At 32.1% G+C, this 20009-nt stretch overlaps 1 protein-coding gene across 1 annotated transcript; it reads left to right on the top strand.

Moving 5' to 3' along the window:
* The first annotated feature begins 9091 nt into the window (after positions 1-9091).
* On the top strand, positions 9092-9752 carry LOC108806744 (uncharacterized). The gene has a single exon (XM_018578930.2). The coding sequence runs from the start codon at positions 9151-9153 to the stop codon at positions 9649-9651; it is 501 nt and encodes a 166-aa protein (XP_018434432.1). The 5' UTR covers positions 9092-9150; the 3' UTR covers positions 9652-9752.
* The last annotated feature ends 10257 nt before the right edge of the window (positions 9753-20009 follow it).

Genomic DNA, 20009 nt, shown 5'->3' on the forward strand with positions numbered 1-20009 from the left:
CATGTCCCCTTCTTCTCTCTTATCCCCTTCTTTTATACTCCTCCTCTGTTAGTTGTTACCGCAATATCCTCCTTTGTTTGTTATTGGCTCTGACATCTCCGGTTTGTTCCTTTAGACATGTCAAGTGAATATTTTCTACCTCAACCTTCTTATCCTCGAACGAGCTCCGATCTCTCTCTTCTAGTGTGATATCAGCATCATGTCCTGATGACTAACGATGAGGTCAAAAACATATGTAAAGATAGCTTGATATGTTATGTTATTGGGCCTTAATTGAGCCATTCTCTTGTCTTGTCGGGATTTGGTTCCAATGATACCGTGGCCCCTAAGCTCTTCCGAAGCGCCTTCAAAACTGGTGTAAAAACTTGTGATATACGGATACATATAGAGAAACAGTTTTGAAAGAACAAAGAGTCTTGGGCAATCCAATTCGACAACGAGTTATGTACCACAGAAATAGGAGACATGACGATTCAACTATTCCCAAAAGCTTAAATCTTTGTCTCATCTACTTACAAATTTTGATGCTCCGGTCTCCGACAGAACTCCGGTGATGTACCCCCTTAACCGACTTATTGAACGTTTTCTTGTGGTTTACATACTCAATATCATACCATCAGTTTCCATTAAAAATCACATCTCATTCACTCTTCTCTTTTAAAAAAAAGCCCAAAGTATGATCACTTAAAACTTTCATGTGCCTCTATTTTTCCAGCTTTAACCACTCAAACCTTCACAAACTTGATCCTCGCTCAACACTGTATCTCTTTCTAGGATATCCATCTCTTCATACATGATATATCAGCCTTGATCTCAAAACAAGGAAAAATTATCATCTCCAAACACGTCTACTTTGACAAAACCGTCTTTCCTTATGCTGAACCAAAATTTTCATAGTGTTATCTCTTTCTTGAGCATGACAATGATCTTTCCTTGTTTTCAAGAAAATACTTCAATCCCGATCATTCCTACTCCTTTGCCTTCGCCAAAAATTGCTTTACCAACTTCAATCACGTTCTTCCGAGCGAACCAACTCTCAGCCTATAGTCCCTGCTATTGAACCACCAAAAAACTTGATGCAAACTAGAAGCAAAACAGGTGTAAGAAAGCCAAAGAAACCGCTCACATTACTCTTAATTAATGTTTCACCTATTCCAAATAACAGATTCCCAAATAACAGATAAAAGCCTTTTCGGATCCTAACTAGACTTTGGGAATGGTACTATTAGAAAGAACAAGGCAAGGTTCATTGCTAATGGGAATTCACATGAGGAAGGGATCATTTATAAACGACCTTTATCCCAGTGGTCAAACCTGCTACTATACGTACGTTATTGGATGTCAGTCTTGCTAATGAATTGGCACTTGCTAATGATTGGCCAATTCATTAGCTTAAAGTCAAGAACGCTTTCCTCCATGGCTATTTTCAAATTTTATTATTAATTAACCTTGGTTTCAGATGAAGTAAAAGTGCTGCCTCTCTCTTCATGTTCAACGAATGAAACAAGCTTGCTTATATGCAGACGACATCATCCTCACAGCTTTAGACTCTGCCTTCCTTTCATTCATTGTCTCCAAGCTACAAACCGAGTTTCCAATGTCTAACTCAGGAAAAATTCATTACTCTCTTGGCGTCAAGGCAATGTTCATAATGATGGATTTTTTCTAAGTCAAAGTGCCTACGCCAACGACATCATCAACCGTACAGGCTTGAAGGAACGTACACCCATTTCCACACCAGTGGATCTGCAGTCCAAGTTGTCTACAATAGACTGTGAAGCAGTACCTGATGCTACTTAATACAAACGACTTGAACGTGTCCTGACATTGCCTATGCAGTACATTAAATGTGTATTTACATGCATGATCCTTGCTTCCTTCTTATTCAAGCTCTTAAAAGAATAATTCGCTATCTCCAAAGCACGTACACATTCGGTATGCAACTTCATAAAATCTCAATCTTAGATGTTGTAGCTTATACTAATGCAGACTAGGCTGGGTGTCCTAATACATCGAGGTAAACTTCAGGTTGCTGCATATAAATAGGCTCAAACCTTATATCGTGGTTCTCAAAATGGCAACAAACCGTTTCTTGGTCCAGCGCTGAAGCAGAACACAAAGGGGTCACTATTGTAGTTGCAGAACTTACATGTATCAGAAATATCCTATTTGAGCTTGGATATCCTCTAAAGAAAGCATCACTTGTCTACTGCGATAATGTGATATCAGTCTACCTTGCTCGCAATCTGCTACGGCATCAATGAACAAAGCACATCGAGATTCATATCCAATTTTTCCGAGAGAAAGTAGCACTTGGACATGTCAAAGTTCTCTTTTTTTTTTCTTTATCACTCCAATTCGCGGACGTATTTACCAAGGGAATACCAACGGCTTTATTTCAAGACTTCGTGTCCAGTCTAACTATTTGTAGTCCCGATGATCAGATTTCAGGATCGTGATAGAATACAAAATATTCTTTGTATAATATTTGCATTTCTAATATACTTGTGAATTGAATTGTACTCCTGATTTTCGTGTCACTGAACTGGTTATTTAAAGCCAATGAATATATTGATCCTGATCAAGGAGTTCTCATAAAATTTCACGGTCCACATCAAAATTTGCTTGATCATCCATGTAATAATCCAAGAAAAACATGCACAACCAAATATTTATAACCTAAACCAAATGGAAGATATCACAATACATACATAAGAATTCAACATAAGGTTCCCAAGATAATTTGGCATCCCAATTCAAACTTCCAAGCACATAATGTATTTCTTATCGAACATGACTCAAAGTTATTTAATCCGAGATACATGCGATAGTTTTTTTGTCACATACCAAAACTAAGTGTCATACTTACGCAAAAAATATCATAGACCAAATTATTAATTTGATACTTAGGTTTTATATGTACCCAAATGATATACAAATATTTCGAGTTGCTCGTCGCTCAAAGTTCGTATAGTAAACAATTCTAAAAATTGACACTCAAATTGATCTGGAATTGATAAAAATTGACAAAATTGAACAGAAAGACTTGCATATATTACTTGATCAAAAACTCCTTGATTCACAAAAATCAGTCCAATAACTACTAACCCATACCCAATAAAAAAATATGAATGGTTATGCCTAAACATGTAATTATTATACCTCATGTAATCATGTCTATGACCATCAAATGTTTTGATGGAAATGGTTGTCAGATATTTTTAATGGTGAAAATCATCGGAACCTTGCAATTACATTTTCCATTTGTAAATTATCGTATTTTTTTGTCAGTCGCTAATTTTTCATATTTGTTTGATAGGTTATTTTTTTGTTAAGCAATCGGAATGTTTTTGACGAGTTTTATTAAGAGAATCCAATAATTTTCTACGGATTTTGTAGTTGCTAATTTTTCCATTTCATGTTGTGAACGACTAACATTATCTGTTTTTTACATCAAAAAATTATTCTATTATTCGAACTACAAGTGATTTAAGAAGTAAAATAGAGATAAAAAATCTATCTTGAAAGAACCTGTAATCTTAGTTAATGAATTCTATAAGAACAAACATGTTAAATACATTTTCTATATTTCCAATTTTTTCTAATTTAATTAATAGTTAAATTAAAAATATCTCTTTAATGTATACTAGATCCTGATCCGTCCAACTGGAGGGTATTTATTTTATGTTTTATGTTTTTTTATTTATACTAAATGATATATTTGTAATATTTAAATATAAATTTAAATTGAAAATTAATATTTGTAGTTATAACAAAAATTAAAAGTTTAATAAAATATTTTGATATAAATTTCAATTCCTAACTAAAATAAAATAGAGGTGGGTCATAATTTTTTCCAATTCCAAAATCTTAGCATCCCTTAAAAACAAATAAAATAAATTTATAAATACATAAAATATATAAACATATTTGGAATTAAAATAAATTTGTTAAAGAAAAACAAACTTGCGCTATTTTTATACTTGACCCGTGGCTGTATAAATATATTTTTTATAATTTTAAAAAATTTCTTTGTACTAATGATAATATTATATATATATAAATTAATATGTATTACATAATTGTTAATATAACATTTTCAAACAACAATTTTATTTATTACTTTGAATAATTATATTTTGTGATTTAATCGTTACTAGATTTCGCACGGGTGTTCTATTTAACTTGTATATTATTTAATTCTTTTCAATATGATTTAATATATGTTTCTAAAAATTTACCAACATTAAATATTTACTCCCTCTGTTTTATAATAAGTGGCATTCTAATATTTTTTTCTTGTTACACAAAAAGTGTCACTTTACAATTTCAATGAAAATTATACTTACTTTCATTTGAAAATTAATTGCAAACTGCATTAATTTTATAAATAATTTTATTTATCTCAAATACTATTGGTCAAAGAGGTGTATTTAATAACAACATACATATATTTCCTTCATTTTCTTAATTTGTGTTATTTTACTTTTATATTTTGAGAATTTTTTTAAAAATATATAATATATATATATGTGTGAATTTAAAAATAATTTAAAATAGATTATCTGAACCTGATTCAATCCGGCAAATATCTGAACCGAATCCAAACCAAAATTTATTTATATGTCCAAATAAAATTGAAATCTTTAACCCCGAAATCCGAAAGCTTCGGAGCATCTACCCCTCCATCAAACAAAAATAGTATGAAATGATAATTATAACTTGAGCTGGATCGTTAAAATAATATTGTAACTAAAATAATAATCATTGGTTTGAAAAAAAAAGTTTGCTGTTAAGTAATATAATAACCAAGATATTCGTTTAAATAATCATTATTGATATCAATATTTTGAAAATAATATACGTGATTTACGATGTTTACATATTTGGTTGTGCTAATTTATGATGTTTACTATTTTTTAATTAAAAAAAAACATATACGCAAAATTTTTGGCGGCATAGCCGCATAGTTAATATTTTTATTTATTTTGAACTTTCGTTTAGGTAAAAAATATATAGGACCAGCTACCTTCATCCTTATATAGGTAAATATAAGACATGATATAATATCACCAAATTAATTACTATTAATCATTATATAGATAACAGGCTTTATAGATATTAAAGGCCATCTCACGAGATTAGAATCTTTAGTTAAGATTTAGTGGGAAAAAATAGGCTGGTTTAGTAGTGTATAAAACGACGTATTTTTAAGATAATGGCATAAATTTGTAATTTTTGTGCAAAACTAAGGATTAATTACTATTTGTAGTTCACTTTTAATAGATTAGACTATATCAAAGTGTAGCATATAAAAAATCTAATATTTATAACTAATTGGACTTATATTATAAAGGCATTATACTAATAATTTATGAATAAAGTATTTTTATTTGTACTAATGATTTTTTTTTGACAACAATGAAATTAAAACTATCAGCTATGCACGTCCTGTCCAGAGAACCAGACCGGCGGCATAGAATCGACATAGAACATAGCAGAAGGGGAATTCGTAGCACCTCGTGACATCTTGTCCGTCACTAGATTATGTGCACTCGTAATATGTCGGATCTTAAAGGTAGGAAAGAAAGTCTTACTGCGCTTGAATTCATGATAATATATATATATATATATATATATATATATATATATATATATATATATATATATATATATATATGTATTACATAATTGTTAATATAAAATGTTAAAACAACAATTTTATTTATTAATTTGAATAATTATATTTTGTGATTTAATCGTCTATTATATCACAGTGTATCATATAAAAATATAATATTTATAACTAATTGGACTTATATTATGAAAGCGTTATACTAATAATTTCTTAATACATTATTTTATATTTTATTTATATGTTATATGAATTGATTTTGATGTGTGATTTTTATTTTATTTTTTCTTATTAATAAATATTTAAAATATTAATATGTTACTACAAAATCTATTAGACAATCTATTTTTGTTAAGATTCGATTAAATAAATCTATTATTTAAATTAGAAAAATACATTAAATATTTAGATCTATTATTTCAATAAGAAAAGACAAAACCTCCTTAAATATAGATTCGTTTAATATTTCAGTGGCATGCCACTGTAAATAAGATGAAAAATTTAGAGCTAATTCAATTTTGTACTCCTATTTTAATAGTAGATAGCCAAGAACTTGAACTACAATATATATGTGTGTTTACTTCAGCAATTTACAAGGGCATGAACATAACTTAACTCCTAAATAAAATTATTTCATAATTAAAAATAAGAAATATATATATATGAATGTATGGCAGAAGAAATAAATATATAAGAAGAAATAAATCTGGATGTAGCTAAAAACAATTTGTTGACAAAAGCTAAATCAATACTATGAAAACAAAAACACTATTTATCTACTTACTAATAATATATGTTAGACTATCATATTTATTTAACTTCCTATTGTTTTTCCTATTCAGTTATTATTAAACATATATTATATCTAACATATTATTTAATATTAAAAAGATATATCTAAAAATATTCTTAAGTATCTTTTTCTAAGATTGCATTTTAATAACATCTTTTAATATATTTTATTTGAAATTGAAATATGAATTTCTTATTATTTACTTTTAATTAGTAAAATTCATATTTAATATTATCTGTAATTATAAACGAACATTAACTCATTTTAATTTATAATATAAGAAATAAAATTTCAATAATATTTATATTCATAATTAAATCACTACACCATTTAATAAATAAGAGTAACTTAATCCATTTATTAACTATATTATAAATTATAAAATTAAATAATAACATATATTAATGATTTTTCAACATACTGCAACTTATCAAAACAAGATAACAAATTAATATATATAAACTAATAAATAAATTTATATTTTAATATACATTTTCGAGTTGAAATATCAAAAATAATTCAATATAATTATCAAATATGAGACGGGTTGAATGATGTATAGTTAATTTATAAATAATAAAATAAAATTTGACCAATATAAAAATTAAAAATAAAAATTATTATAATATAAAGCTTTAAAATATAAGTAACTTTAATATGAGATGGGTTATGTAAATGGAATATCTTATTTTTATAAAATTACATTCATGTAAATTTTAATTTATTTATTTATACTTCAAAAACAGAAGCAATTTTTATCTACTTACAAATAGACTAGGTTGCACCATTGCATTTAACTATATCCTATTATTTCTATTTATACCTAACTTAATTATTATTAAATATATATCCTTACCTAAAATTTAGAAACTAAATAACAAATCTATTGATTTTAAAAAAATGAACTCAATGTATATTAAGACTAACTTTAAGTAACGAATTATTATTTATTAATATAAAAATACCTATATATGCCTACTAATTCATATATATACAAATGTATTAATTTAATCCAAATGTAAGAAACAAATTCTTCAAAACTCTCACCAAATACATAATAATATAATTCTTATAGATAGAGTAAATTATATATATATATTTGTTAAAATAAATATTAATAGTTATATATTATTGATATGTAATTTATGATGGAATATTTTATTATTTCTATTTTTATGAGTATAGTTTTACGAGTTATTCTAAAAAACATGTAAAATATTTATCATATATAAAATTAATTGAACAAAACATAAAACACATATTAAATTAGGTATCCGTTGGGATACAGATTGGATATTTTGAATTTTGATTCTAATTTATATTATATTCTATGTTTCATTGAGCTATATTTGCAACTACGAATCAGGTTCGAACATAACACATCAAACTTAATTGGTTCTAATTTGTATAACATCTTAGACTCATAAAATAATTATATATCTTTCGAATTTGGGTTATATTGGTTCGGTTACTTTTTGGTCTTTTGTGTTATCTGTCCGAGTTCGGCTAATAACACTTCGGTTCAGATATATTTTTCTACCATCCTACAAAATCTGTTTTGGTATTTTTTACATTTTGAATCGGTACAGATCGATTTTTGGTTGGTTTTGGTTCGGATTTGATTACAAATTGTATATCCACACCTACTTAAATAAAGAAAAAATGCAATTCTATAAAATTATCACCGAAAAAAATTATCTTGCGTTTTGAAAATACGAATCAAAATCTAATAATTATTTATTTTGCAAAACGACCTTTGCATAGTAAACAACTGATCATAACGATTTTGGTTTTGATAAAAAAAATTGGCTTGTTATTGATTTTTGTCTCTTACATGCAAGTTGTAACCAGACCATGCGATTAAATAAGGTGTCCCACTGACTGTCCTATCTACATATGCAAAAATAAGATTCAACACGTGTAAATACTTTATTGGTCATATTGTGACGTTTATTTCCTCACCAAGCCACTTTAATTAGGCCATAAATTTTCCCAACTGTAACCATAAAGACCTATACAATGCCTCACATTCTTTTATTTTTTTCTTTACTTTTCCAGTTCCAATCTCAATAACCCAAAATTTTAATTTCAGCTAACAACTTATATCCACCTATTATATTAAATTTTATTATACGGTATGGGATGATCTTAAAATAAATAATTACTCCCTCCTTTTCGAATTAAATATTGTTGTAATATAAAATTTCTGTTGTAAAATAAATATTATGTTATGATTTTAATGCAACTTTTCTATTAATTTATCTCTTTAACTTAATTAAACTAAAATAAACAATAAATGTTATGTAATTCTAATAGTCAAACCAGAGTAAATTTGAATATTTAACCAGTTTCTTAATTTATGTACAAAATATCTATAATGACGACGAAATGGAAGAAGCTGCTATTTTGAAGTAATTTGACGTTTCAGATTTTGAAGATTAAAGTTAAGTCTACAGATATAAGTTAAGACAATTTATCAACTACTTTTCTTACTCAGATTGTGTTAATTTTTTTCCATCCCAATGTCTTTTTAATCTTTGAATTTAGAATTAGAACCATTGGTAGAAACATGTGATAAATCTTACAGTGGCATTTTCCGTAATTGAATGCAGAATACAAAGGTAAGCTTAAACGACACCACCTATAAATGGAAAGGCGAACTACGCCACTAAAATCCCCAAAAGACAGATCTCAAAAACAAAAAACACAGAAAAACAGAGAGATGGGTTTGGTTACAGATGAAGTGAGAGCTAGGGCAGAGAAATACACAGGGGATGAGTTATGCCGTGAGAAGACGAAGGTGTTCCTCAAGGAAGTCAATATGCCTAATGGGTTATTGCCATTGAAGGACATAGAAGAGGTTGGATACGACAGAGAAACAGGTGTTGTGTGGCTTAAGCAGAAGAAGAGCATCACTCACAAGTTTGAAACTATTGGGAAACTTGTCTCTTACGGCACTGAGGTCACTGCTGTTGTGGAAGTCGGAAAGATCAAGAAGCTGACCGGTGTTAAGGCCAAAGAGCTTCTTATTTGGGTCACTCTCAATGAGCTTGTCTTGGAGCAGCCAACAAGTTCAGGTAAGATCAATTTCAGGACACCGACTGGTCTCTCCAGGACTTTTCCAGTTTCAGCTTTTGTGGTTCCTGAGGTTGAGAATCCTGCAATGGTGAAGAACAATGCAACCACTGAAGTTAAAGAGGCTGTTGCAGTCAGCGATGCTTAGTTACTTAAGCCGCACTCTCTATTTTTAATTATCTTAATCACGTAATACTTTCTGCTTCTGCTGCTTAATTTTCTACATTAATAAGAGTTATGATTCCACTTTTCAGACTAAACCACAATAAACCGAAATATCCTTCAAAAGACCTATGAACAAGCAAAGTTTAGGTTCTAGTTGTCTAGATCTGAAGCTTCTGATGTTAACATTTCAACAGAAATCTACTTTTTTTTTTTGACTAAAAAATAACGAGTAAACCATGTGTACAGCTTTTGCTTTTGATAAAGAAAACTCAGAAAAGCAATACAACCTCAGTACAAGAAAGAGAAGTTATACTATAAATAGGCAAGCAGCACTTGATCCATCTAAGGCCGGTGAAGATTAGGGATCTTTTTCTTTAGTAAGTATGACCACTCTCCGTTACCTATCTATGAAAAAAGAGATTTTTCTCCACTAATGGTTGTTAAATAAAGAAAGATTTTCACCCATTTTCAGATTCTGTGTAGTTTCAACAATCATTCATACCTTGAATGTGACAAAAAGAACGGTGGAGAATCATATAACGGATAACTTAAACACACAAACCAAGTTTTCATCTTTGTGTATCATTTTCAAGTTCCGGCTTCTTGATCATCAAAACTGTCTGAAAACGGATAACTTAAGTCCTTTCTGCACTAGACTGGCATAGCGGCACCCGGTCAGAACTGCTATGAAAACAATCCGGTCTGGTCTGTTACTGGAACCAACCGTTACATCAAAAAACCCAACAGCATCTACTCCTTTTGAAGTCAAAGATACAAGATTCCTCTACTCTGCAATTTTGAAGAACAGTCTTTCAGAGTCCTGTAAGTCACCACATTTAGCATGCATATAGATCAAAGCATTAGCTAACTCAATGTCCTTATTAAACCCTCTTAGCGAAAGCAGCTACTAAGCTTGTGAAATTGTAATAACTTGGCACAAAGCCTTGTGCTTTGCTGCTGTCTGATCACAGGAGCAGAGCTTTGCTGCTGTCTTATCACTCGAATTCCGATATCAAAGAGATCCGTGTGATCAAATTTGTATCTTCCATTTTGTGGAAATAGCTTTTTATTCACGCCTGCAATACAAGTCCCAAAATAGAGTTCATCTCCAGGAGGTTAGAGTGTTATCCCGAAAAATCAAACAAGTAGCGTAGAGATTTATTAGAGCATTTTTGGGTAAAAAACTAGTTTAACCCTTAATTGTCAATTAATTATTAGTTTAACTCTAATTTTATTTTAATCTAATCTATTAAAAGTGAAGTACAAATTTGAATTAACCCTGAATTTTTCTAAATAATTACAATTGAATGCCATTGATTTAAACACAATAGTTTTAGTAATAATTAAAAGCCCTTTCGTGAATTAACCAGCCCATTACGATTGAATTTCCCATTATTAACATAATTTATCTCATAACAAACAAAAATAACTCGGTTTACTATTTAATAGCCGGCAAAATTTTCCAATCTTTGCATAAATTGGTTTACAACTATTAATAAGCCAAGATTCTAAAATCAAGTGCACATAAAATTAATATTATTATTGTACATCATATTCCACTATCACTACTATCAAAGATTGGTTTTCATGCAATACACGTAATTCATACCAACCCTCATTTTATGTGTTTAGATATAAAAACATCAAACTATGAAATTTTACCAAAAGAAAAACATCAAATTGTGAAAGTGGATGTCCAATCAATGTATGGGTTCACAACTTCTAATAAACCAAAAGTGTAAAATGAAGTGCATCAAATTTACGGATCCAAATTTTATAATATACAAAAAATCATTAAAAATTCTCAAGCTGATATCATTAGACATATATATTATGAATGTTTGAAGTGTAATCAACATACTACATATAATCTTCATTAGCTCCACAAAATAATCCTAAAATCAAGCACATTCCATCTACACTTAGCTAAATCATTAACCAAAAAGATGTCATACTTGAGGAAGACAATATTTAAATGAAAAAACGATATATAATATTCTTTCCTATATATCTATCACATAAATAGAAATTTCATGATTGATATTTTCTTTGAAGTTCTATTTCCTTAAAAACTTTATATGAAGTACCTATTTATTAGGGCGTAAATCGTTTGTAAGATTCTTTTTTTGTTTGTAACACCGTTTGTAAGATTCTCAAACAACTAATATAATATGTACTAGATTTTGACCCGCGCTTTCAAAGCGCGGGATCGTTTTCCTTTTAAAATTCTATTTAGAAAAGAAAAATATTTGTAAAATGTAATTTTCATAGATTTATATTTGTTTATAATATATTAGAATTGTGCTAATATAGTTGTGTTGATTGTTAATGTTTTTGTTTTTAAAAATGATTTTTGTTTACAAAATAGTAATATATTGCCAATATATCTAAGTAGCTGGAGTTGTATTTCTTCTGTGTGTGTAAGACTAACCTTTCATCCTATTTTGAAATGTTTTACAACTTTCAAAGAGATGATTTGTATAATAGAAGATATTTTTGGTTTTTGTTTGGAATGGAGGTGAGAAAAAATACGGTAGTTAGCTATGATTGAAAAATATATTCTTTAAAATATACTTGATTATTTTTATAAATACCTAGATTATTGGTGAGATTAAATCTTTTCAACCTGCCTAAATATCTATAATATTAAACAAAAAATATATTAGTTATGCTTTGTATATTTTAGTAGATTTTTTAAACGAATATATATTGTTAGGAATATAATCATATATTTTAGAAAGTTCCGAATATGTTGGTATAATCAAATCATTTAAAGTTGCCAAAATAATGCTAATTTTTAGGAGAATGGTAACAAAATACGTTTTACCCAAAATATATAGTCCATATGATCGCAAAATTAATACATGATATAAATCAATTTTTAGATTTTTTAAATAAAAAGCAATATTGTTAAGGTTTTATGTGTTTGGGTTTCGATTCTTTGGTTAGGATTAGAGAATGAATTTTTATCGGGTATCCATATAAATTTATATTTGTAAAACAACCATTTGGTTTACAAATATTAAGAGTTGGATGCTACACAAATAATAAATCTTAACATATTTTGTATATAACAGTTGGTTCACGTTTTGGAAGTTCATGTTTTCTAATGATATTATAATGATGGTCTAGGTTTTTATTGAATATATATGTTTCCAAATCTGACTATAAGCAATTGAAAAGAAAACAACTTTTAATAATTTAAATTGAAAAAAAATCGTGGTAGGGTAGATTTAGTTATTAATAAAAAAAATAAAATAGCTATGACATACCATTGTAAATAACAAAAATAATTAAAGGTAGAATTATATTATGGATTCTTCTTTAATAGTATAATCTAACTTTTGATCCACATTTTTAAAGCGTGTGATTATCTTTTTTTTTAAATATCTAATTTTATAACATATTATATTTTATATCATATCTTTAAAAAAAAATTATATAACATGTTTGTTTTGTATATGTGTAGAAGCTGTTATATATGTTTAAATGATTATTATTGAAAATCATAATTCTACGAAAAATATTTGAAAAAGACAACCTCAGAATCAATAAACTGTAAGGTATTAAAAAAACAATATGCCTAATATTATGGATGCTATTTAATGGCGTTTAATAATGAAGCATATTCAGTTACCATGTATAGAAGAATCATATCGTATGATACATATTATTACCCAAAGATTGCTTTAAGTTTTAATGATAAGTAATGATGTTAATTAATGCTGGTTGAAACCGATTGGTTATCAAAAATTTCTCCCATCCAATTGGCCAAATATATAGTTAGTGAATTTATTTTTTAAAAATTAAAAAGATAATGGCATGTCATTGTAAATAAATTGAAAAATAAGGGTAGAATACTATGAGGTATTTTACTTTAATAGTATAGATTAAACCACCTTATAGTCGAATTGGAAAGTTGTTATTTTGTTTCTTTTTTTTGAAAAAAATATTGATTATGAAATACTTGATTTCTATTAGTGAACTCAAGAATAACTCTAATCTAACTATTTAAAAAGGGAACTAACCAAATCTAAATAATTTTTAAAATATCATTATCCGTTTCAAGCAAAAAAATCATTATCGGTTACTAATTATTCAATCTAAGTGCATTTCACGCCAAACTAAATATTTAGTATAGATCTCCTTATGTATCTTCACACCCACACTAACAATATATATAGAATTCTCTCTTTTTTTAACACAAAATATATAGAATTCCTATATAGTTTAATTTTTACTCATATTCAGAAAAAAACAAAACTTACTTAGTAAAACAAGTATTACTCTTATGACTGGTCGTTTAGGCCCATCGAATTTGGTTCGGTTCATACAGATTTTCAAATTTTTGGTGTGATACTCATAAGTTCAATTCGGGTTTTACTAATTATTAGATCGAGTTTGGTTCAGTTCCTTCTGTGTTCGATTCGGATCGATTATAACCAATGTTTGAAATCGTCTTAAAATATTTTTAAAAACCTAAAATTTTTGAAAAAAGCTCAAAATATATATTTTCACTAATCTAATTAAAAATTAGTTAAATTACCTAAAATAACTAAAACTATTCAAAATAACAAATAAAAAACTAAAAAATAAATTTAGAATAAAAATACATTTGTCCCGACGCACAAATCATACTCTTGAAATGTGGCTAAAACGATTGACGGTTCAAAAAAAATATAAACTATAAAATTATTGTGTTTAGAGATTTAATATTAAACAGTTAGTTAATATAGATAAATTTTAAAATATATATTATACCATTTTTGTAAAATAAAATATTTATTTATAAAAATAAAAATAAACACCGGCACGGGCGTGCGGGTCAAACACTAGTTACTAATTTATTTTTCATGCCTAATTTATCTTCTTTATTAATAAAAACAATAATTACGAAAATGCAATTTCTGATTTTTCGAAATATTTATGATTGTGCCATCCATAGACTTATTTTTTCACGTTTTAAGTAGTGATAGACGTAAATATATTCTTTTGTAGTCACGGATTTATTTTAAAATTTATAGACGTAATATGATTTTCACAGATTTATTACAACAAATTTGTCACATTTAGCCACAAATTTATTTTAATTTTGTCAGGATTAGTTTATTTGGCCACATATTTAATTAATTTGAACAGAATTATGTAGAATTTCACGAATTTGTTTTTTTCTTTAGCAACAGATTTACTTGTTTTTAACAGATTTAATTTCGATTTGATTGATTTATTATTCTTTAGCCACAAATTTACTTAATTTGTGTACTAATATACATATTTGTGTATGGCTGCAGCGAAAAGATAATGATCGAGAAGCAAATGATAGTAATACAAGGAAACGATGCATCGAGAGTGGCAATTCAATATAGTGATGCAGGACTAGCTAATTCGAGTGGTCCGTTCAGATTAAACGCTGAATACTTCGTCGCTATTAATATTACGTTCAAGGTTATGGTTTATCATATGTAGTTTTCCTTGGTATGGCTATCATCGTGTGTTGTTGATGATACTTTTTGTGTCGTCAATGATATATATCCGTGGCAAAATTTGAAATTGGTTTTCTTTCCCATCAACTTGTTTTTACTGTCAAAAACAAATAGACAAATGGTATACCACCCGTCCATATTTTGACGATTCAAAATCATGATTCCTCAAAAAAAATCAAAATCACTAAATTTTTACTCTATAAGAATTAGTGATTTCATTTATCTATAATGTACATATGAAAAACATCACTAAAACAAATGAGCAGTCATCGATCTAGACACTTGTAGAGTAGTTGTATATAAGGGTACTTATGTCTTTATCTAATACCTAGAATACCTCTAGTACTCAGTATATATTCTGTATTATACGATCTAATAAAGACAATTGAGCCAATACATTCTATATGGTATCAAAGCTCCTTTCCTAGGGATCTCAATTTTTTTTTTAACCCCGCTAAACATTTTTTTTTTTTTTCAAAAGCTTTCAACGCTTTCTTCTTCGTCTTCTTCATCACCACCATGTCTGGTTCTTCAAACTCTGCTCCTGTCGAGACAGTCATGGTCTCTAATACTCAAAGTATCCTTAATGTTAACATGAACAATGTTACAAAACTCACGGCGTCCAATTTTCTGATGTGGAGTCGTCAAGTTCTCGCGTTGCTTGAAGGTTATGACCTTGCTGGTTACGTCGACGGTTCGGTCGTCGCTCCTCCTCCGACTGTCACTCACGATGGTGTTCTCTCCACCAACCCTGCCTACACCGTATGGAAGAGACAAGATAAGCTGATATACAGCTCGCTTCTTGGTGCGATCACAGTAACGATTCAACCAATCCTGTCCACCACCACTACATCGATGCAGATCTGGGATACCTTGTCTGCCACATACGCGAAGCCGAGTCGCGCACACATCCAGCAGCTTCGTCAGCAAGTTAAAGCATGGACGAAAGGTACTATGACGATTGACGCATACGTACAAGGCTTAACTACTCGTTTCGATCAGCTGGCGTTGCTTGGTAAACCATTTGATCTGGAGGATCAGATTGAGTACGTTCTTGAGGGCTTACCAGAGGATTACAAACAGATTGTTGATCAGATTGAGAGTCGTGAAACTCCGCCATCTCTTACTGAGATTCACGAGAAACTTCTCAATCATGAAGTAAAGTTGCAGACGAAGAACCCTGTTCCATCAGCAGTTCCAGTTACAGCCAATGCGGCTCAGTTCAAGGATAACAACAGCAACTCCAATCGTGGTCACTACCACACTCAGAACCGCGGCAATAACAGAGGTCACCAGACTTGGCAACAACAGCAACAGTTCACGCCTCGCTCCTACAATCAAGCTCGAGGATATCAAGGTCGTTGTCAATTGTGTGGTGCTCATGGACACAGCGCGCGTCGTTGCTCACAGATGCAGGGAACTGCTAATGCATCAGCCTCCGGTCCTCGCTACAATGCACCCTCGCCAACCTCATGGCAACCACGAGTCAACATGGCTATGGCGCAACAGTACAATCCTAACAATTGGATTCTTGACAGTGGCGCAACCCACCATCTCACCACTGACTTGAGCAATCTTGCTCTGCATCAACCGTACACGGGCGGCGAAGCAGTTACCATCGCTGATGGTTCCTCCATTCCCATCTCGCATACTGGTTCTACATCTCTTTCAACCCCTACTCGCTCTTATTCATTGAATGATGTTTTTTATGTACCCAATTTACAGAAGAATCTCATCTCTGTTTATCGGTTTTGCAATACTAACAATGTGTCCGTTGAATTTTTTCCTGCCCATTTCCAGGTGAAGGATCTCAGCACGGGGGTCCGATTGCTCCAAGGCAAGACTAAAGATGAGTTGTACGAGTGGCCAGTTACCAACCAAAACACCATTACCCTCTTCGCCTCACCCACACCCAAAACGTCTCTCACCTACTGGCACTCGCGCTTGGGACACCCCTCTTCTACTATTTTAAACTCTGTTGTTTCTCAATTTTCTTTACCAGTTTCTGCTTCTTCTCAAAAACTTTTGCCTTGTTCTCATTGTCTTATCAATAAAAGTCACAAACTTCCTTTTCATTCAAATACAATTTCCTCAACCCAACCTCTTGAATTTATTTATACGGATGTCTGGACCTCTCCCATACTTTCTTTTGATCACTACAAATATTACCTTATTTTTGTTGATCATTTTACCCGGTACACATGGCTATATCCTCTCAAAAGAAAATCCCAAGTGCGAGAAATTTTTCCCTTGTTTAAGGCCATTGTTGAGAAACATTTCGGCCTTCCCATACGCAATCTCTACTCGGATAATGGGGGTGAATTTGTGGCTCTCCGACAGTTTTTAGCAGCTAACGGGATATCACATTTCACCTCTCCTCCTCACACACCTGAGCATAATGGCATTGCTGAACGAAAACACCGCCATGTTGTTGAAACCGGACTTACTCTTCTTCACCAAGCCTCGATGCCAACAGAGTATTGGACGTATGCTTTTGCAGTTGCTGTGTATTTAATCAATCGGCAACCATCCTCAGTCCTTAACCATCAATCCCCTTATGCCCTACTGTTCCAAAAGCCACCTAATTACCTCAAGCTGCGTGTATTTGGCTGCGCCTGCTTCCCTTGGCTCCGACCTTATACCCATCACAAACTAGATACTCGCTCTCTTGAGTGTATTTTTGTTGGTTATTCTCTGACCCAGAGCGCGTATCTATGTCTCCACCGTCCGACTGGTCGCGTTTATACGTCCAGACACGTGACCTTCATTGAGTCGGACTTCCCATTTACTCGACCACTCCCCAAAGAACCACCAGTCACAGAACCCACATCCCCTCCGTTCACACCAGCTACTCGCATACCAGTTACTCAGCCTCCGCTCGTACACTCGTCGCAACCGTCTCCCCCGGCCAAGATCCTCACTTGTCGTCGACTCAGTCTTCGTCTTCTACAAACTCTGTTTCTCACGAACAGAGTAATGTAGTGGGTACAGGTACAAATTCAACGGCTACATCGTCAGCTATGGCACCTCCGAGTCCTCTTCAACCCGACGTCCCTCAGCCTCAACCTGTTCCTGAGCCTGCACCCGAACCAACTAATCTTCCTTCACCTCCTTCTACTGACCCGTTACCACAACAGATCCACAATACCCATACCATGCGCACCCGTTCCAAAAATAACATCACAAAACCCACCAAAAAGCTTACTCTTGTCGCCACTACCACCTCCCAACCTATTCCTATACCCACAACTATAACCCAAGCTATGCGAGATGAGAATTGGAGACGTTCCATGAGCCTTGAGTATAATGCTCAGATTGCAAACCAGACTTTTGAATTGGTTCCGCCTGCACCAAATCAAAATGTTATTGGTTCTAAGTGGATTCATACACTAAAATATTTTTCTGATGGCAAGCTTGATAGGTACAAATCCAGGTGGGTCGCTCGTGGAGATAGACAGGAGTATGGTCTTGACTATGCAGAAACCTTTAGTCCAGTTGTCAAGTCCGTTACCATCAGACTGGTGCTTCATCTTGCCGTCACACAAGCATGGCCAATCAAGCAGCTCGATGTCAATAATGCTTTTCTGCAAGGTACTCTAACGGATGAGGTTTATGTCTCACAACCTCCAGGCTTTATCGACCCAGATCGCCCCCATCATGTCTGCCGGCTAAAGAAAGCTCTCTATGGTCTCAAACAGGCTCCGCGGGCGTGGTATCAGGAATTGAAAACGTTTTTGGGTCAGATGGGGTGCTATAATTCGGTTGCTGATACCTCAGTCTTCATTTACATTCAGGGAGCACACGTTCTATATATCTTGGTTTACGTCGATGATATCATCATCACCGGAAGCTCTCTCTCGATGGTCTCTGCGTGTATTCATGTTCTCTCATCTCGGTTCTCGTTAAAAGATCCTACCGATCTCCACTACTTCTTGGGTATTGAGGTCACTCGGACACGTTCTGGCCTCCATCTAATGCAGAGAAAGTATATTATCGACCTCTTAACCAAGATGCATATGCTTGACGCAAAGCCGGTCACGACACCACAAGCTACTACACCGAAGCTCTCCTTGTCCACTGGAACTCCTCTTGCCGATGCTAAAGAATACAGAATGGTCATTGGCAGTTTGCAGTACCTATCATATACTCGACCAGATATCGCTTACAGTGTCAATCGCCTCTCGCAATTCATGCACCGGCCCACTGATGCTCATTGGCAGGCTGCAAAACGCATCCTTCGTTATCTTGCAGGAACGTTATCGCATGGTATCTTCCTCGGCAGACAGTCACCGCTTCATCTACATGCCTTTTCCGATGCTGATTGGGCTGGCGACACGGATGATTTCGTCTCAACTAATGCTTACATTGTCTATCTTGGTTCAAACCCGATTGCCTGGTCATCAAAGAAGCAGACCGGAGTGGCTCGTTCTTCCACTGAGGCTGAATACAGATCCGTGGCAAATACAGCATCTGAACTTCGCTGGGTGACCTCACTGCTCCAAGAACTTGGCGCCTCGCTGCCTTCTACTCCCACCATATACTGCGACAACATCGGAGCTACTTACCTCAGTGCAAATCCGGTGTTCCACTCCAAAATGAAACACTTAGCTCTTGATTTTCACTTCGTCAGAGACAACGTCCAGTCTGGTGCACTCCGTGTTTCACATGTATCCACACGAGATCAACTGGCCGATGCTCTCACCAAACCACTTTCAAGGGCGCGCTTTCATGAGCTGATGTCCAAGATTGGAGTGATCAAAGTCCCTCCATCTTGAGGGGGTGTGTAGAGTAGTTGTATATAAGGGTACTTATGTCTTTATCTAATACCTAGAATACCTCTAGTACTCAGTATATATTC

The sequence above is a fragment of the Raphanus sativus genome, chromosome 6 (assembly GCF_000801105.2).
Source record: "Raphanus sativus cultivar WK10039 chromosome 6, ASM80110v3, whole genome shotgun sequence".
Classification (NCBI taxonomy): Eukaryota; Viridiplantae; Streptophyta; class Magnoliopsida; order Brassicales; family Brassicaceae; genus Raphanus; species Raphanus sativus.